Source organism: Vitis riparia, chromosome 16, assembly GCF_004353265.1.
Source record: "Vitis riparia cultivar Riparia Gloire de Montpellier isolate 1030 chromosome 16, EGFV_Vit.rip_1.0, whole genome shotgun sequence".
NCBI classification, from domain to species: Eukaryota; Viridiplantae; Streptophyta; class Magnoliopsida; order Vitales; family Vitaceae; genus Vitis; species Vitis riparia.
Genome location: NC_048446.1, coordinates 18,440,384 through 18,459,712, shown reverse-complemented (window position 1 = coordinate 18,459,712; position 19,329 = coordinate 18,440,384). Strand labels below are relative to the sequence as shown.

General features: G+C 36.1%; 2 protein-coding genes across 5 annotated transcripts; one reads left to right on the top strand and one right to left on the bottom strand.

The window, feature by feature from the left end:
• Window positions 1–589: 589 nt before the first annotated feature.
• Window positions 590–12,029, top strand: LOC117932973 (mitogen-activated protein kinase kinase kinase YODA-like). Of its 4 annotated transcripts, none has more exons than XM_034854311.1 (12): window positions 590–828; window positions 5,658–6,459; window positions 6,623–7,342; window positions 7,618–7,705; window positions 7,885–7,947; window positions 8,406–8,566; window positions 8,694–8,769; window positions 9,199–9,258; window positions 9,352–9,459; window positions 9,663–9,902; window positions 10,545–10,636; window positions 10,743–12,029. In XM_034854311.1, exons 2-12 carry the CDS (start codon window positions 5,909–5,911, stop codon window positions 11,242–11,244), a joined length of 2,661 nt encoding a protein of 886 aa, XP_034710202.1. In that variant the 5' UTR covers window positions 590–828; window positions 5,658–5,908; the 3' UTR covers window positions 11,245–12,029. The 4 variants fall into 4 exon arrangements, with proteins under 4 accessions (XP_034710202.1, XP_034710199.1, XP_034710201.1 ...); XM_034854308.1 differs by having other exon boundaries at window positions 9,340–9,459; XM_034854310.1 differs by having other exon boundaries at window positions 5,628–6,459; window positions 9,340–9,459.
• Window positions 12,030–12,031: 2 nt separating this feature from the next.
• LOC117932975 (short-chain dehydrogenase TIC 32, chloroplastic-like) lies at window positions 12,032–18,673 on the bottom strand. The gene is made up of 8 exons (XM_034854312.1): window positions 18,507–18,673; window positions 17,246–17,477; window positions 16,427–16,506; window positions 15,910–16,063; window positions 13,113–13,191; window positions 12,793–12,877; window positions 12,498–12,544; window positions 12,032–12,310 (listed from the first exon to the last, which is right to left on the bottom strand). Exons 1-8 carry the CDS (start codon window positions 18,610–18,612, stop codon window positions 12,152–12,154), a joined length of 942 nt encoding a protein of 313 aa, XP_034710203.1. The 5' UTR covers window positions 18,613–18,673; the 3' UTR covers window positions 12,032–12,151.
• Window positions 18,674–19,329: the final 656 nt, after the last annotated feature.

Here is a 19,329-nt window from a genome sequence, read left to right as displayed (position 1 = left end):
TTCAATAAAAAAAACAAACACAATCTTACTATATTTTATATAAAAAATATCTATTATTTTCTAATTTTAATTTAAAACAAAAAAAAGATTTAAAACAAAAAAGTAATAACAAATTCTATATAAAATGTAAGAAAAACTTCATAAATTTTAAAAATAATTTTTAATGATATAAATTAAATTTATATTTTTAATATAAGGTTTTTTCTATTTTATATAGAAGCTAATATTTTAATAAATAAAAAATTATATATAGATATATAAAGAAAAATATTAATCAATCACCATTTTTATGGAGTAGTGGATGAGATGTAATTATTGAAGAGTAAAAAAATGCTATATCAAATATATTAATAATTTATAATAAAATTATTTAATTTGACTATAAAATTCAAAAATTGAAAAAATTGACTAAATGTGGAGTCAAAATGAGGGGAGAAGTGATTAAAAACCAACCAATTGAAGGCGAATGGATTAAGAATCCGACATAGAAGAGAATAAAACTGGAATAAGCAAAAAAACGAGCTGGAAATAGTATTTCTGGTATTATTATTTTTTATTTATTATAAATCAAACTCTCAGACAACTCCATGCTCAGACATACTCTCTCCTCCTTCACTTTCTCTCTCTACATTTCCTCAATCACTCATGATCTCCTCGCAATCTCTCGATTCAGACCTCTTCTCACTCTCCTCAATTTCTTCCAGAGTCACTGCAGATTTCTAGGGTGGTTGTTTTTGTTCATTCCAAATATTCGATGATTCTTGGCGGTTTTCGCTCGATTTGCCCTAATTTATCGGTGATGGTGGCTGGAATCAGTGCTCAGCCAGTGTAAGTTTTAATTTTTAGTTTATAATTTTAGCTAAATTAATACTTATTTATTTGCTTGTTTAATTGATTTGTAGATCTGCGTTGAAACGTAGTGGTTCTCAGGAGTTTTTTCAGTTGCGTAAGGTTTTGTTTGGTTGCAGGGAAAATGAAAGAAAGTGTGAGAAAATTTTGAATCTTTATGTTCTGTTTTACAAAATGACGAAACTGACCTCAAGTGAGCTAAATGGTTGTGTTAGTTTCAGTTGAGTTGGGATTTTTGATTTCTTGTCTTGCTTATGATTAGAAATTTTTTTAATTAAAAACTTGGTTTTTGTCTTTTCCCTCCATTTTATCGGCAACAGAGTATTAGCCGCCGTTTGGTTTGATGAGGAAACCGGGTGAAAGGAAATAAAATTAATTTGGATTTATGTTTTTGCTGGTCGGGCCTGAAGAAGAATGAAGGACGTCTGCCTTGTCAAAGTTAAATGTTGTATCAGTCTCATTTGAGTGGAGAGTGGAGAGTGGCGAATGCTAAATGTTTTAGTACAAAATTAAAGTTTCTTTTATTTTAATATTTTTATCTTGTTGCAGGGTTGTGGGGTTTGTGTAGAGAACCAAATATGAATTCTTTTATGCTATTGAGAATTGTTTTCAAACTTGAAATTGTATTTGTTATGTTTAGAGATTAATGGGAATGATCTATAGGATATCTCATGCAGGGGGCAAATAGATTGCTGAATTTGAGTAGTGAAGAAATGCTGCCATTTTATGGACATACATAGAGATGGGATTGCGAATACCAAGATCCTGAAGTTTCAATCATAATTTCTTCTATTTTTTCTGTGTTTTCTCAAGAACTGAGCATTGCTCTATTTCAGTTAAAATTGTGGATAGTAAAGAAAAATGAATTTTGAATCTTGTTTTTTTTTTTTTGCATGTTGGTCCGGTTCCAAAAGATGAGAAGCTCTCTTCTTTTAATTAGTCTTGATTTGGGTGGTGGTTTTTGGTTTCTTTGGGTCCAAAATAATTAATAAAAATGGTTCAAAATTTTACTTTTTTGTTGTTTTGATAGGTATGGTTGAATATCTTTCTTTGATATTCTTTTCCTAGATTTTCTTGGCAACCAGACAAGCACAGATGTGAGGTTGTTTAAGAGATGCATCAAGACTCATGTTTGCTTATTGAGAATGCTATGGGATCCTCCACTGAGGTGGTGGTGCATGTGTGTGTAAAAAGAAATTAGAAAGGTACGTGGGAATTGAGAGACTTTGAAAGTTGGGAGATTGAGGGAGACAGGAGAAGAGTTTATAGGGAGATTTTAAGATGGTTGTTGAAATCTTGATATTTACTAACTTGGGGTTCTAAAACTATGGTTTTCTCCCTTCTTAAAATCCTCTTATTGTTGTAAGCTTGGGGCTGTAGGAGAGGGGAGAGAAACTAGGATGCTTTTTCTTGTGGATTGAATTTAAAATCTTTCTTTAGATTAGAATATAAAAGAGAACGGGGTTGAAACTTTTGTTCCCTTATGACTGTATGACATATTCTGTTGATTTGGAATCTTTTGTAACAGTGAAAGCTAAAATTGAGAATACATTGGAACTTTGTGCCTCCAATTGAGTAGAAAGTTATACACGTGTGGATGATATTTATTGTAGAATAGAGGGAAGATGATAAATAGATGCAGTCTCTATAAAGATAATGATGAATAAGTCATCACATTTACATTTTGATCCATTGTGGTAGGACAAAAAAGCTATAGAATTTTTTATTGGCAATCTTTGGTTTGAAGTGGTTGTTTCTAGATTCAATGAAAAAATTTCTCCTCAAGATGGAAGTTTAAGTGGTTGGATAAAAGAGAAGAAAGGTCTGGCCATCGTCCCCTTGTGCCTATTTTGTTGCATGTGGAAAGAGCATGATCAGAGGATTTTCAATGAGGAAGAGCTGCCAGATGAAGGAGATCTTCATTAAATCCACATTGGAGTGGTTTGATGGAATTACACATTGTTGGATTTTTTTAGATAGCTTTAATTGTGGATAGTTAGGTTTGTATTTATTTGTTTGTTTGTTTGATAAACACAAGGTATATTTATAATAAGGGCACACCAAAGTCTACAGGGGTATACAGAGGGTGCCAAGCAAAAAGAACAAAACTGGAAAGATGCAAAACCTTCCCACAGGCCATGCCTACTTCAAACCTGATCAATCAACAAAATCCAACATAGGCATAGGTGTCTCTCCTATACAATGCATAACATAAACCCAAAAATTACAAATAAAAAATGATTTAAGCAATTGTTCCAAATTTTCCACACATTCAAATGCTCTTAGATTTCTCTCCTACCAAATCGTCCAAAAAAGGTGTAAAGCGGTAGTCAACCACATTTTCTTGTGCCTCTTCCCAAAGTAATGTTAGTTCCTACTTAACAACACCAGTTTTTATCAAAGAGTGGATCACATAATTTATTCTAAATAAAGATTATTATTATTGTTATTATTTTATTTTATTTTTTTATTTTTGTTGATTTGCAATGGAAAAGAATGTGATCAATGATTCTTCTTCCCTTTTACACATAACATTTGTTCCTTAAAGACACGCCTCTCCTCCTCAAGTCCAAAGTCAATATCCTCTCATGCAAAAAATCTCTCTATTTTCGGAATCCATGAGTTCCAAACAACTCTAGTTGGGAATGACTCCCCCTAGCATAAAAAAATGAGTAGAATGATTTAACTAAGAACTTTCCACTCTTAGAATCTAAGCAGGTTGTCCTATCCTTTGTGTTCCAATTCACAATTTGCTTTAGAAGTTTGTGCAAAAATGCCTTTACCATCTTTAACCATACACACCATTGACCACTTGACCAAGTGAGGCTTTTGCTCTAGAGCTCCACCCTCCCCAAAAGAAGTTTTATTGGATCTTTTCTAGCTTTAAGTTTTCCCTTCTTGGAATCACCAACAAGGACATGTAATAGATTGACAGGTTGGAAAGAGTACTTCTAATTAGTGTGACTTCCACTACATCCCACATTGCCAACAATTTGAACGAGGTGCCCAATGGAAGTCCCAGATATGTATAAGGAAGCCTTTCCACCTGACAACCCAATTCAAACACTAGTACTTCAAATCATCTACCTTTCCAACCGGAATAAGTTCACTCTTCTCTAAATTGATTTTTAGCTTGGAGATTGCCTCACACCACATGAGAGTCCAATTCAAATGCAACAATTGTTCTTGGCATGCCTCACAAAAAATATGTTATCATTAGCATATGATAGATGAGTCACCTTGAGTCTCTCTTTGCCTCTCCCTCCTACCTTGAGACCTGAAATAAAACCTCCTTCCTTTGCTTTTATAATAGTTGATTGAACTCCTTCATAGCCAAAACAAATAAATAAAGGAAAAGTGGATCTTCTTGCCTTAGTCTGCTGGAACTTTAGAAGAAAAATTTGTAGGGGTTCTGTAAAATAAGATTGAAAAAATTGACTAAAGACATGCACCACTTCATCCATCCCACCCACCTCTAACCAAAACTGATTTTCTCCTGACAACTGGTAAGAAACCCTGTTAGGTCTTGTGTAGTTGCATTTTGCTTTGCTTTATTTTGTCTTTTGTATACCACCTGTGTATATGGGGTGTGCCCCTTTTTGTTAGGAGCTGTTTAATATATCCTTTGTTTGCCTATAAAATAAAAAAAGCATTCCTCCCAAGATAAACCTAAGCCATGCTTTTCAAAAATCCTTGCTTAGAAATATCGAAAATGGCTGTTTGTGTTGTAAAAGAAATATCAGAAATGTGAATCAGGAATTATGAAAGTCAATATGCTTTTGGCTAGACACATGGACATAAGTGAGAGATTTACTGAAAAAGGATCCTTTTCTTTTTGCTAGGTAAGATTCTTGTTGTTGTCTTAAACTTCATGAAAATACTCCCTTCTGCCACCATCTGCCCCTCAACCCACACATACACAAAAATAAAGGTAGAAAAATGAAAACCAAACAGTGCACATAAAAAACATACTGGCCCAAATCTGAGGTGAACAATGCATGAAAATCGTGAAATACCTATTCTCTGTGATGAAGGTTGGCAAAAGTTTTAAGAACTTGCTTGAGCTGTTCCTGGAAGTTTTTGTGGTATGTGGCAATCTCGGTGTCCACTGTGGCCATTGAAAGATAAAATAGTGGCAGTGAGGAGGTGGGTCTTTGTTGAAATAATTCTCTTCTCCAATCCAAGAAGGGAAAACTGATAGAGGAGGGTGGATGAATACCTTTAGTTTCTCTTTCAAACAACCTCAAGTTTACTCAAGTCGGATGCCAAAGACAAACTTTGAAACTTCTATGGGATGGATGATTGGAAAATGGTTGGAAGGAAAGCAAAATTCAGAGCAAGAGAAAGTGATTACAGTTTATCCAACTGGGAACAGAAAGCTTCAGTATAATACCTGCATTTTACACTTCAGGGCACTTCTCTAGTTGTTAAGGTGGGTAGATGACAATACAAAGAAATGGATAATAACATGTCATTTTGTTCTCTCTGCATTTGTGAATATAGTATTTTATATGAAAAAAATAATGGAGCTGTAAAATATGACACATTAAGCAATTTGATAATAAGCAATGCGAAATTTCATGAAATAGAGCATTTGTGGATCTTAATAACGCCTGTTCATGTATGTCAGGAGCATATGCTAGTCTTTTGGTGGTATCATTTACATAAATGTTTATCATTTATGTATATGCTGATTTTTTTTATTGATATCATGTTCATAAAATACACAGTCAGCATTGTTTTGGTGATCATTAAATTTGCTATATCAACTTGTTCAGGAAAAACTAAGAAGCCAGCTTCTTTGACAGGTTTTTATTTGGTTCCTTCATCTGAAGCACACTCAACATTTGTCTAGCATTTTAAATCTGGTAGAAGCTCGTGTGGTGAATCCACTGTAGGGCCAAAGAATTGAAGCTCTCTCTGTCTTGAGCTGTATTTAGTTCCATATCTGTTTTTTACTTCATGTACAACTGCTATATAATACATTTGGATATTCGAGAGTGGATTTACTTCAGAAGAAACTTGCCCTCAATTTGTTTAAATTTTTAGAATAAACAATATGCCTTCATGGTGGGGAAAATCATCATCCAAAGAAGCAAAGAAGAAAACAAACAAGGAAAGTTTCATCGACACATTACATCGAAAATTTAAGATTCCATCTGAAGGTAAGGTGAGCAATAGATCAGGAGGGTCTCATAGACGGTGCAGTGATACAATATCAGAGAAGGGATCTCAATCCCGAGCAGAATCAAGATCACCATCACCTTCCAAACTAGTGTCAAGATGTCAAAGTTTTGTTGAAAGGCCTAATGCCCAACCACTTCCACTTCCTGGTCGGCACCCTGCAAGTGTGGGTCGTACTGATTCTGGAATCAGTGTATCAACAAAACAAAGAGTGGAAAAAGGCTCCAAGTCATCATTTCTTCCTCTCCCAAGACCCAGATGCATTGGGGGCAGACCCGATCCTACAGATTTAGATGGTGATTTTGTTGCATCAGTTTATAGCGAAGGTTCCACTGATAGTGAAGATGCAGCTGACTCACATCATCGTAGTCCCCAGGCAACTGACTATGATAATGGGACTAGAACTGCTGCAAGCATATTTTCTAGGTGAGCTTTTGTGTGAACTTATCAAATACCATGGCATTTCCCTAATAAAAAGAAAAATACTGTGGTGTTTCAGTATTGATCCGTTCCTGAGTAAAAATATGGTTTATGTGGTTTACTTGTGATTACTTCTCATACCTAACAAATTTGCTCATTTTTTCTGAAGTGTAATGCTCAAGGATCAGTCACCTGTTGCTCATGTAAACGCAAGGGAGGCACAAAAACCAGCTAATCTTTTGTTTAGTAATCATATTTCCCCTACATCACCTAAACGGAGGCCTTTAAGCAGCCATGTACCAAATTTACAGGTCCCTTATCATGGTGCTTTCGGCAGTGCTCCAGACAGCTCAATGTCAAGTCCTTCAAGAAGTCCATTGAGAGCATTTGGCACTGACCAAGGTTTGAACTCTGCTTTCTGGGCTGGGAAACCTTATTCAGATGTTACTTTACTTGGATCTGGCCACTGCTCCAGTCCAGGTTCAGGTCAGAATTCTGGGCACAATTCAATGGGAGGAGATATGTCAGGACAGTTGTTTTGGCAACCCAGCAGGGGCAGCCCGGAGTATTCTCCTATACCTAGTCCCAGAATGACAAGCCCTGGTCCCAGCTCCAGAATTCATAGTGGTGCAGTCACACCTCTTCATCCCAGAGCTGGAGGAGCAGCCTCTGAATCCCAGACAAGCTGGCCAGATGAGGGGAAACAACAAAGCCACCGGTTGCCCCTTCCTCCTGTAGCAGTTTCTTCTTCTTCACCTTTCTCTCATTCAAATTCACCAGCACGCAGTCCAGGAAGAGCAGAGGCTCCAACAAGCCCAGGCTCTCGCTGGAAAAAGGGAAAGTTGCTGGGAAGAGGCACATTTGGACATGTTTATGTTGGCTTTAACAGGTATCACCTAAAAGAGTAAATTCTCTACTTCATTTTCTTTTGTTACATTTCTTATATTATACTATATACAGTTTCTTGGGTATAATTTCTACATCCAATTTTAACCTGGTGAGTTGATTGAGTCAGTAAGACTGATGTTGTTACTTTTCTTGATTCTCATGCAAACGGGCAATTTCTTATGATATCTAAGCAATTGATTTGCGACTCCATGTTTTTAAATGTTGATCTTTTACTGGATTTGTGCATATCTGATTTTATATTTTGTACTGGTTTAGTGAAAGTGGTGAAATGTGTGCAATGAAGGAGGTGACACTATTTTCAGATGATGCAAAGTCAAAGGAAAGTGCAAAACAGTTGGGGCAAGTAAGTTGTTTCCATTCAGCAGAATTACAGAGGTTCCATTTCACAAAAGGATGCAGTTTGTTGCTTTTCTACACATTTTCTGTTGTTTGTCTTTTCAGATGAGAATCTCTCTCCATTTACTTCCTGTTTTGGTGTTTTACATAGTTTGAGGGAAGTTCTTACTCTCAGTGCTTTGGCAGGAAATTGTTCTGCTTAGCCGCTTACGCCATCCAAACATTGTGCTGTATTATGGATCTGAAACGGTCAGCTCTTGTCTTCCAGTTCATTTTAATCATTTTATGATTGTGGGCGTTGTTTAGTTTACTGTTTTGTATTTTGGCATGTTCTTTATTACATTAATTGTTCATTTGATGGATGTGGCCATGGTTAAACTTACTGTGTGATATTTTGCGTAACATGTTTTTCATTATCTTAACATCATCATGGAACGCTTGTAAATTCATTGCGAGGTATTGACACTTGGAAAACCTTCCATATTTAAAGTGTCCTAACTCATGAAAGTGATATATTTTATGTACGTAATTGTTGGATAGACAAATCTCTGAAACTTCTGGGAACTAATTCTTGGTTACTTGACATCTGAATATGTAAGTAAATTACTTTGCAATATTGTTGCATCATGTGCAATATTATGTTTCAGTTGGCACTTTTGGTTATCGTCTTTTGTACTGATACAACCTCCCAATTATTCCATGAACAGGTTGGTGACAAACTTTATATATACTTGGAGTATGTATCTGGTGGCTCCATCTATAAACTTCTTCAAGAATATGGCCAACTTGGTGAACTAGCAATTCGTAGCTATACCCAACAAATCTTGTCAGGGCTTGCCTATTTGCATGCTAAAAATACTGTCCATAGGTGAATCAAGTTACCAATTGTTGATCCAACAATCTGAAGTGTAGCTGCTTTTTATTGATTTTTCTATTATTTGCTTTATTTCAAACTTTGTTCACCTTTTTTCTCACAAACCATATTTCCTGTACAGGGATATTAAAGGGGCAAATATACTTGTAGACCCAAATGGTCGAGTCAAGTTAGCAGATTTTGGAATGGCAAAGCATGTAAGTTTGTAGGCATATACTTTTTATTTGAAATGTCCTCAAACAAAACAAGCATCAAGCAATGGGTTTTGAAGTTGGTAAATGGAATGATTGTTAAATGGGCACATCATGTTTTGAAAGAGAAATATTCCTTTTGCCCGCAAGTGATATTCCAAGTCAGAATACTGATTTTAATTCTTAATGTCAACATCTACCTTTCTGGTACTCGTTTTTAACTTGTAAACTTGTTAGCATATTTTAGGGGTTTAAAAACTATAAAATTGTGGGATTAAATAAGTCACATGTATGAATAATCTGCCACAATTTTTTGAGATTAGGAAGTTCCTCGGTAGTTTCTTGTGTATCGAATATCAACCTATGCTTGACCTTAGTCATGATGTTCATGTTAAAATCCAGCTTACCTGACATATTTCATTACATGTCGTGCAGATCACTGGGCAGTCATGTCCTTTATCATTCAAGGGAAGCCCATACTGGATGGCACCTGAGGTCAGAATGTTTTTTCTTGCCATAACCTTATCTCTTCATTTATGACAAGCTTTTGATAGTATTTCTTACTTCTCTGTTCAGTTGTTCGCTCAGGTTATAAAGAATTCAAATGGTTGCAACCTTGCTGTGGATATTTGGAGTCTAGGGTGCACAGTTTTGGAAATGGCCACAACAAAACCACCCTGGAGTCAGTTTGAAGGGGTCAGTAATATGGATAAATAGATTGAAAATTTTGATATCTCTTTAAATTTGAATTTTATCAAAGGTCATTAAAGTTGAGGTTCTGCTTATGTATATGATCTAGAAATCTAAGGTAGAATTCTTACATTCCAATCGTGCAGGTTATTTGATGTTTCTTTGTTCTTTCTTCTAATTATGTGATGTTCACATGTTCTGGTCTAAAGGTTGCTGCAATGTTCAAGATTGGGAATAGTAAGGACCTCCCAGCAATTCCTGATCACCTTTCAGATGAAGGTAAGGATTTTGTAAGGCAGTGCTTGCAACGAAATCCACTACATCGTCCAACAGCTGCTCAGCTCTTGGAGCATCCTTTCGTGAAAAATGCTGCACCTCTGGAAAGACCTATTTTGTCCCCTGAAACTTCAGATCCACCTCCTGGAGTTACCAATGGAGTGAAATCTCTGGTATTTTATCTGTTCTTATTATCATTTTTATATCTGCTATGGTTAAATTTTTGGCATGCCATAATGCCAAGTTGCCTAAACAACCATAAACTGCTTCTGTTTATTTTGACAATAGAATACATTTCTAGTCGCCTATTCATTTTCCAAATTTAAATGATCTATATGGAGATTAGCATAATCCTTGTAGTGTGAGTATAGAAATTAGCACATTGTTGCATAGCCTGATTTTTGTACATCTTTGTGCGTGAATAACTTTGTTAATCAGTTGCATTAGACATCAGGCTATCACATGGACACTGTTTGTTTTTGTGATACAGATTTTTTGCTTTCTTTTTTAGCTTTGGTTCTGATGTTAAAAGTGCTCTCTCTACATTTGAATGGTGGAAGAATATATTTCAGTGACCTTGAGTATCTCAAACCTTATAATGGAAGGTTATATTCATATCTTGGGTTCTTTTGAAGTTTGACTTGTTTGTACTTGAGCAACCTTAAGTTTGGAATAAGACAAAAATTCCTTGAAATTGAACTTGCAAGGATATTAATGAAGGCATTTTGAGTTTTTACAAATCTATGATGGCCTATGTTATATACTTGTGTATAACATATTTTAACCATTGTTGTGGCTTATATATGCTCTTCCAGGGAATCGGACATGCTAAAAATCTTTCATCCTTGGATTCAGAAAGACTTGCAGTTCATTCGTTTAGAGTTTTAAAAACTGGTTCCCATTCAAGGTATCTCTCTCTCTCTCTCTCCCTCAAGCATTGCATCGGTAATAAATTAATAACAAGGATTACAATGATGAGCCTTTTGGTCTGATTTATTTCTCTTAATCTACAGTGGTCCTCATATTGCGAGGAATATATCATGTCCTGTCTCTCCTATTGGGAGCCCTCTTTTGCATTCAAGGTCACCTCAACACCTGAATGGAAGAATGTCTCCTTCTCCTATATCCAGTCCTCGTACCACTTCTGGCCCATCCACGCCTTTGACAGGTGGCAGTGGTGCCATTCCATTTCCTCATCTGAAACCATCAGTTTACCTGCAAGAGGGATTTGGAAACGTTTCTAAGCCCCTAAACAATCCCTATTCCAACGGCCCCTCCTATCATGATCCAAATGCCGACATCTTTCGAGGGATGCAGCTAGGGTCTCACATATTCCCAGAAAGTGATGCTCTTGGAAAGCAGTTTGGGAGGACTGCTCATGTAGAATTGTATGATGGGCAGTCGGTCTTAGCTGATCGCGTCTCTCGGCAGCTCTTAAGGGATCAAGTGAAGATGAATCCATCTCTGGATCTTAGTCCCTCCTCTATGTTGCCCAGCCGGACCACTGGAATCTAACTTCATACGTTGTTTGGAAACCCAGCTACCATCCAAATCAAGCTCTTCTGTTTGACAGATTGTTTTCTGGTTCTACAGGATCAATTTATTTGTCAAATAGTTTGCAATAAGGATCCAAAGTTGAAACTGTGGAATAAGTTGGACTTTTGGAAGAAGATATGGTGGAAGACTTACCGCCAATCATGGATTCTTGTGTCCATGCTAATGGTGTTTTAAGTTCTTCACATCAAGAGTGAGCCAGGCTATTTAATGGAAGTGATTTTCTCCTGATGGGTGTCAAGCAGCAGCCATCTATTCAGTGGAATCTTGCCTCCTAGCAAATAAAGAAGTTGCTGTGTTGCAGTAGTTTAAGGTATATGATGCTGCATCGAATTGTACAAAATTGAGTGCCCTAAAACCTATTCATCTGACACTCCACTGATCTGAGGTATGAAAATTTGATTTTTCCAAGCGAGAGAGGTGGCTTCTGATGATCAAAATGTGTTGCAGTTCCTTCAGTATTGTAGTGAAAAAAAAAGGAACTGTATGTCAGATCATCAAATAGAAGAAAAAAGGAAGTCCGGAACGGTCTCTAGCTTTTAGACTATTTTTTGGGGGTCTGAAACTGATGTACAGGAGTTGGGTATGGGTCCGGGTTTAGGCTCGGGCGGAGTCAAATTCACCTGGTTGCAGGGCTTATGACAGCTCTCAGTCTCAGGTGTAACTTATCATGAAATACCCTGCCACCTGATTTGTTGTATGTACATTACCACTTCAGTCAATTGAAGAAATCTAATTTCAAGGCCTATTTTTTCAGATTAGATTCAGCATCCTTGTGGAATGAGATTTTGTAATCCAAACAATTTGCAGGACAAAATCCCTTTGCATTCAAGATTCTCTAACAACAGTGTTTGCTATAGAGCATCTATCATTTGATCAAACTCAAACTAAAATCCCACAGTTTCTTTGCCAACTCTGGATCATTTGCTTGTGAACTTCCCTTGGCTATGTTACTGTCTGCAAAGTATTCGCCGGTTGTCCCCTTAACCTCAGGATGCAATGCCACATAGCATGTAGTTGCTGCCCCCTACAATCAAACCCAATTGAATGAATAAGCAAAGATAGAAGCAAGAGTCTGGGGGATCAAACCAATGTATGACATTATGATTTTCGCGAGATTGGTTTTCCTTTTTCATTTTCTGTGGGGCTGGGAGACACTCATAGACAGACAGGATGTTGAAGAAAGAGAAACAAATAGTAGATGTAGAAATTACCTGCTGCACATTTTTAACCACATATTTACCAAAAATGTCAATGAAACCTGCGTCAAACCCAAAGAACAAGACCATAAATTTGAGAAATCCAAGAAACTTTCTTCAAACACATGATATGATGCTAATTTTCCAGGGGGGAGGAGGAGAGAGAGAGAGAGAGAGTTGTGTAACTTAAAGACAGGATGCATGATCGACATGACAGAGTTCAATATTGATGGTTGGCACGATTGAAGCAATCTGCATAATTCCTCTATCCTAAGGTTAACTAGGAAAAAGAAATACAAAAAGGAATTACCTCCAACTAGGGGGACATGGCGGAAAAGGTTGGTGGCTATTGCTCCTGGGTGAAGTGAATTTGCAGTTATATTCGCTCCATCATCCTGTTTAGAGAAGCTATCATCAATTTCTCAGCAAATCATACCTAACACAACTACCAAAAACTGCTATGGACAAACCGCTGTTGGGCTTTATTATTATTATTTTTTTAATGATGCAAATGAGGGCAACATCCACTCAGCTAAGTCCAATCGATTTTCTTGTGCAAACAAAAATTCAACAAAGGATATTCGAACAAACACATGATCAATGTGCAATAGAATACCATCTATGGTGTACCTTTAGATGTCTTGATAGTTCGTTAGCATGCAAAACATTAGCAAGCTTTGACTGACCATATGCACTAAGCCTATTGTACCTGTAAAGTTCGTAAACAAATTAAAACAAGCTGAGTTTCTCTTATTTGATGAATACTATTTGAGAAAAAGACTAAACACCATAAATTAGGAAAAATATAAACAATCATGTTTTATATTTGGACCTTCTCAATATATATATAAAGGAGGGAGACTCACTCTCATTCGAAGTACTTTGTCTAACATGCCTATTTACTACACATCAATTTTGCGTATACCTAGATCGGTTAGATTGAGACTTGAGCAAATCCAAAGGGATTTCCTTTGGGGTGGGAGGGCTTTGGAGAGGAAGACTCATCTTGTCAAGTGTGCGGTTGAATGCTCGGATAAAAGTAAGGGGGGATTGGGTGTAAAATGCCTCTCTACTCTTAATAGAGCTCTTTTGGGTAAATGGAGTTGGCGCTTTATGATAGAAAAGGAAACTCTTTGGAAACAAGTTATTAGTAGGAAGTATGGAGTGGAAGAAGGGTGGTGGTATAGCCAGGAAAGTAGAGAGGGATTTGGTGTGGGGTTGTGGAAGGAGATTAGAAAGAAGGTTCTTGGTTGAGCAACTACATTGTGTTTTCCGTGGGTAATGGTAGAAGTATCAGATTTTGGTTGAACTCTTGGTGTGCAGATGAGGCTTTGTGCAACTCTTTCCCCTCTTTGTTTGCTTTGACAGTTTCAAAAGAGGAGTGAGTGGCGGAGGTTTGGGACCCTTTGATTGAGGGGGGGAGTTGGAGTCCTTGTTTTTCTAGGGCTTTCAATGATTGGGAGGTAGTCTTGGTGGAGCGGTTGCTCATGACAATTCAAAGAAAGAGAGTTAGTGCAGAAGTGGAGTATAGGGTGATTTGGAAAAAGACAAAAAGTGGGTTTTTCATAGTTAAGTCTCTTTATAGTGTTGTGGAGCCGGGAACTACAACCCAGTTTCCAAGAAGAATAATTTGGAGTCCTTATGTTCTTTCAAAGTGGGTTTTTTTTTTGCTTGGGAAGCCTTGTGGGGGAAAGTTTTAACTTTGGATCAACTCAAAAGGAGGAACTAGACCCTTGCTAATAAATGTTTCTTTTGTCAATTGAAGAGGAGTCTACTAATCACATCTTAATCCACTACACGAAGACTAGAGTTTTGTGGGAGTTATTATTCACTCTCTTTAGGGTGACTTGGGTTCTCCCTTGCTCGGTTAGGGAGACTCTCCTTGGTTGGTTTGGGTCCTTTGTGGGCAAGAAGTGCAAAAAATCTTGGAAGTTGGCTCCTTTATGCCTTTTTTGGGCGGTGTGGAAGGAAAGAAATAGGATAGCGTTCGACAATGAAGAGTTTTCAGTACATAGATTGAAGTATTCTTTTGTGTGTAGTTTATGGTCTTGGACAAAGTTGTATATAGATGTTGTCCCTTTATCTTTAATCGACTTTTTTGATTGGTTGGGTTCTAGGTGAGGGTGGGTGAGGTTTTTTGTCTTCCCTCCTGTTTTGCTCTTTTTAGCCTTTTAGCACCTGTTGTATACTTCCTGTATGCCTTGGGTTGCCATCTGAGCTTTCTTTTTCTAATTAATATATTCTCTTCTGTGTTTACCCATTAAAAAAATATATATATATATATATATATTAGGACCTTCTCATTTTGAGACTATAAAAAAGGGAGAGACAGGAGAATTATGGAATGACTCAATATTTTCATTGTACCCTAGGCATATTTAGCACCCTGCATGTATTCAGTGATGTATTCTGTTCCTCGAGAGAGAAGAGTAAGGTTCTCTTGTATCTGAAGAACATGGCTATGAGAGGGCTGAACATACATGGTGGTGAGTTTTGACAACGCAGCAAGGGAGGTCTTCATTGAGTCAATGAAGGGAGTGATTCCCTTTGAAACAGTGGCCAATATGACATTTGAGAAGCAACTAATGTTGTTTTCCAAAGAAGATAGTTGGGGCTGAGAGCTTCTTTTCCATTTTTACTTATGGTGGGAGAACATCAAGCTATATCAATATTACCAGAAAGATTATAACGAGAGAGGAGAGTGTTGAACTGTGGTCTCCAGGATGTGTGGTTGAAAGTAGTGAGTTTTAATGCAGCTTGGGTGGCTACATTAATGGAGATTAGTTGGTTACAAGATCCCCTAGGATTGGTAGAGAAGGTAGGGTTTATGGATATGAGATTGGGTTTGGAAGAAGATAGGAAAACAAGATCAGCATGTTTAGTCTTGTCGGGGAAGACACTATGATGCCACATAAACAAAAGGAAAGATAAGAGAATAATGGAATGACTAAATATTTTCATCATACTCTATATGATATTTATATACAATTGTCTACTTAGTTGTAAACAACATTTGTACAATCGAGTGAAAGAAAATAAATGAAAAAAAATAATTACAAAATAATATGGAAAGATATTCACATAAAACCAGGTAAGAATTATGTAGAGATATTGTTGGCCTGATCTTTAGAAATCTCGGTGGGGACATCCTCTCGAATTGAGACAGTATGACATATGTTAAAAATTTGGAAAACTTGTGAGGGGGGATTAAATTTTGGTAATTTCTAAAGAAATATATGTCGTAGCAGGCAGGAGTAGCTTATAGCTTTTTGACATTATTTTCCCTAATGCTTAACTTTTATGAATTAAGGTATTGGATCACCGATGATAAACACACTCAAAAGTGAGTTCAATATAGACAAAAGAAATATCACTATCTCCTTAGTAGAATGAAATGCAATTCCGTATCATGTCTAAATGATGTTACCCTGATTGATCATTGATCATTTCAAAATGAATTCCTTCACGATATGAGAAGCGGTGACGTCTTGATGAGACATTTACAATCCTTCCTTCTTTGTTACTTTCACGTGCTGTCTTTTTCATGGTCTCTAACAATAGATTGGTCAAAAGAAAATGACCTGAAAAAGGATAAAAGAGCCCTTAATCTATTCTTGCACTCCACAGTGGTTGTATGAAATGACAGCATAACACTTTAACAAGAAAATTCTTTTTCCTAAGAAAAAAAGAAGAGAAAAGAGAATGAAAACGAGAGATCATATTCTTTCATCTTCTGATAATTTCTTGTTCTGAAATCATTATGAAGAACCATGAAAGAAGCAGAATGCTACAATTGAAAATCTGAAACTTTAACAAGTGAAAAAGAATTATCAAATGATAGTCAAAACTTCCAATAAGTTTTGGCTTCTCTATTCGATCTAAAGCTATCACCCCCATGAACATCTTTTTTCTTCACTAAACATCAGATAGAACAATTATCATACCTATGTGGTTTGTTGCAAACTGTAGTTCTATGTTGTCTTTGGAAAGCATGAATGGTGTTGCCATGATTCCTGCATTGTTACTAACAACAAAGAAAACTTCATATATATATTTGGTTTTCATGCAATTTTCAGTATTTATGCTTCAGAAAAATGCACTAAATGTAAAGCAACTAATCTAAGCAGGCTCAAGAGCTATCTGTACACAGACATACATGCAAAACACACAAGGAAATATCTATATATAGAAGATTGATCTCAGAGAAGTAAAAGCAACTCTTTAGAAGACTGAACTCAGTTCAATAATTTGTGGTTAAAGGTCATTCACTAGTCTAAGAAATCCTAGAGCACCAACCTCAATTCTTAACAATCCAAGATTGAGAAACATCAATCTCAGACCCCACTAAACTTGTCAACAGACAATAGTGGTAGTAAGTTATGTACAGTTACTTGAAAGTTGAAACTGAAAAGGTACCAAATGAATCCCTTAATAAAGGTAATGTGTAACATCAAACCTAGGAATATAAGTTATAAGTGGAATGACCTTCTATGCATTGTTGCAATGGTCAAGTGAAGGCTAATGCCCCATTCAAATGGTAAAAGAAATGCTTGCATGCAATGTGTTTAGCTTCTTTCAAATTTAAGGTGCTAAAACCCTTTATTTAATACATCAGTTAATAAGAGTCACAAGCTTGTGATAGGCTCAAAATAAACAGTGCAGTTATCTGGTGTGTGCTTAAGGAAATCACACTTGTCTTGAATATGAACGCACAGACCAAAAAGGCATCTATCATCCCAAGCCCCATTTCATAGCAATCTTACATGAGGAGGTTGAGTGGAAGACCCGAGGAACTGAATTCTGATGCAAAATTCCTTACTGATGCCATTGAACTAAGGTCCAACTCCATAGCATCAATTTTTGCTGTAGGGATCTCCTTAGCTATTGCTTCTTTGACCTCCCTACCAGCAGCCATATTCCTAACTGCCATAACTACATGGACACCACGCAATGCAAGAACCCGTGCAGTTTCAGTGCCAATACCACTCGATGCTCCTACAATAACAGTTAGAAAGACACAAGGCAAAAAAAGCCAGTAAATGTATTGAATGCATAATGAAAAGGGCAAAAGAAAAGAAACATTGCAAAAAAAATGAGCTTCACCATTTGCTGCTGGAAAAATTTAACCCAGTCCGGGACATAATACTAGGCCAGTTTAATCCCTCATCGTACAAATGAGTTTTTGTATTAATAGCAAGCACTTTCACTATTCACTTATTCATGGATAGATAGTGACCATGTTTTTAGATTGACCACAACATCATTAAACAGTGATTCAATTTCACAAAACTGTAAAGGAAAAGATGAAGGTCTAAGATGTTCAAAGCCTTGGAATTCCATATTTTTTAACAAAGTAACCAGAAAATTTCCCAGGCAAAATACTAATTCTACAGTGCTCTTCCCAGTTTCATATGAAGCAGATAAATAGAACAAGGCTCTGTCAGCGGCCTATTGGAATTTTCCTAACAACATTCTGCTCCTTCCTGATTAACAAAATTTGCCAATTGTGTACTCGCTGGAGTCACTGGTATTTTATAGTATGCAGAAAATCAACATGCTTGAATAAGAAGTACCCATAGGCCCACAGCCAAAAATATTCAGGGAGTATGTGGAGAGGGAACCCGAGCATCCTAACATGAACTGCTTGAACTGACCCAAAATCCCATCTCATATCCCAAATGGAAGCTTCCCAAATCAGAAGGCTTCTTTACCAACCCAGCCAACTGAACATCAGCTATTGGCATCTAGGAAAATCCTAAGAATTGATCCATTTAGCCCACAAAAACCAAATTCAGAAGAATTTCTGGGCATGTTTAACTGAGTGAATGTGATGCCAGTGTCCTCACTAAATATCTCAGTAATTATATAATGAAATGACTGAATAATCTACCACACTCACAATAATGAATTGAAAATTGAGAATTAAATGATATCCCTTTTTTTCTTTTCAGTCAAAACTGAAATCAAATAATACCCACTTTCTTTTTTTATCTTCTTTTTGATAGGGATAAGATTGAGAAAAACCTGTAACAATGGCAGTGAGGCCAGTCCCATCAATTCCATGAGTAACTTCCTCTGCTGTGGATGAAGCTGAGAACCCAGATGCCCCATTCCTTCCAAACCACCACATCTTTCTATTTACAACCAGTTCTCATAAGCCATAACAGAACCCAAATGCCAGTTTTCAAAAGGAAGTTGACTACTCCAGGATCTAGCACTTTCATTTGCCAATACCTATTTTTTTATTCAACAAATATTTTTGGAATATTTTTTAGATATGTTTAGTATAATTTTTTATTTAATTTTTTTAATTACATATATATATATATGTAATAAAAAATTAATATATAGAACTTTTGGAATTATTATGTAACATTTTAAAGAAGATTTGATTGGTTATAATAGGTGAACAATGGTACAGATAATAACTTTATTCTTTTTATTTATAGTAAAAATTTATTTAAAAATCATTTTTAAAAATCTTTGGTACGGACATCTCATTTCTTTTCTCCTTTATTATAATATTTTGATAATTTTTATGAAGGTAAAAATAAAAAATAAAAAAAAATTAGTAGAAATCAAATCCCACCTACAAGTGAGATTTTAATTCATTACAAATATGTGATATTTTGATCCATTCATCCTCAAAAATGATATAAAATAGTTTGAAATTACTCGTTTACCCTTGAATGATTGAATATCATTCTTCTTGAAAATTATAAAGAAGTCTGAAATTTTTATTTCCTTTTTTTAGAAATAGGAAAAGAATTTTTGGTAGCTTTAAGTATTTAAATGTGATAATAAATATATTTCTTCTCATTTTTTTAGTAAAATAAAATTTTATAGC

Excerpts from the sequence above, each read along its gene's own strand:
- LOC117932975 (XM_034854312.1), bottom strand. The coding sequence starts at position 18,612 with ATGTGGTGGTTTGGAAGGAATGGGGCATCTGGGTTCTCAGCTTCATCC. Across the intron at positions 13,192-15,909 it reads ATGATCAATGATCAATCAGG|GTACAATAGGCTTAGTGCAT; the intron begins GTAACATCATTT and ends CGAACTTTACAG. Across the intron at positions 12,545-12,792 it reads CCATGTCCCCCTAGTTGGAG|GTTTCATTGACATTTTTGGT; the intron begins GTAATTCCTTTT and ends GGTTTGACGCAG.
- LOC117932973 (XM_034854308.1), top strand. The coding sequence starts at position 5,909 with ATGCCTTCATGGTGGGGAAAATCATCATCCAAAGAAGCAAAGAAGAAA. Across the intron at positions 6,460-6,622 it reads GCTGCAAGCATATTTTCTAG|TGTAATGCTCAAGGATCAGT; the intron begins GTGAGCTTTTGT and ends TTTTTTCTGAAG. Across the intron at positions 7,706-7,884 it reads GTGCAAAACAGTTGGGGCAA|GAAATTGTTCTGCTTAGCCG; the intron begins GTAAGTTGTTTC and ends GTGCTTTGGCAG.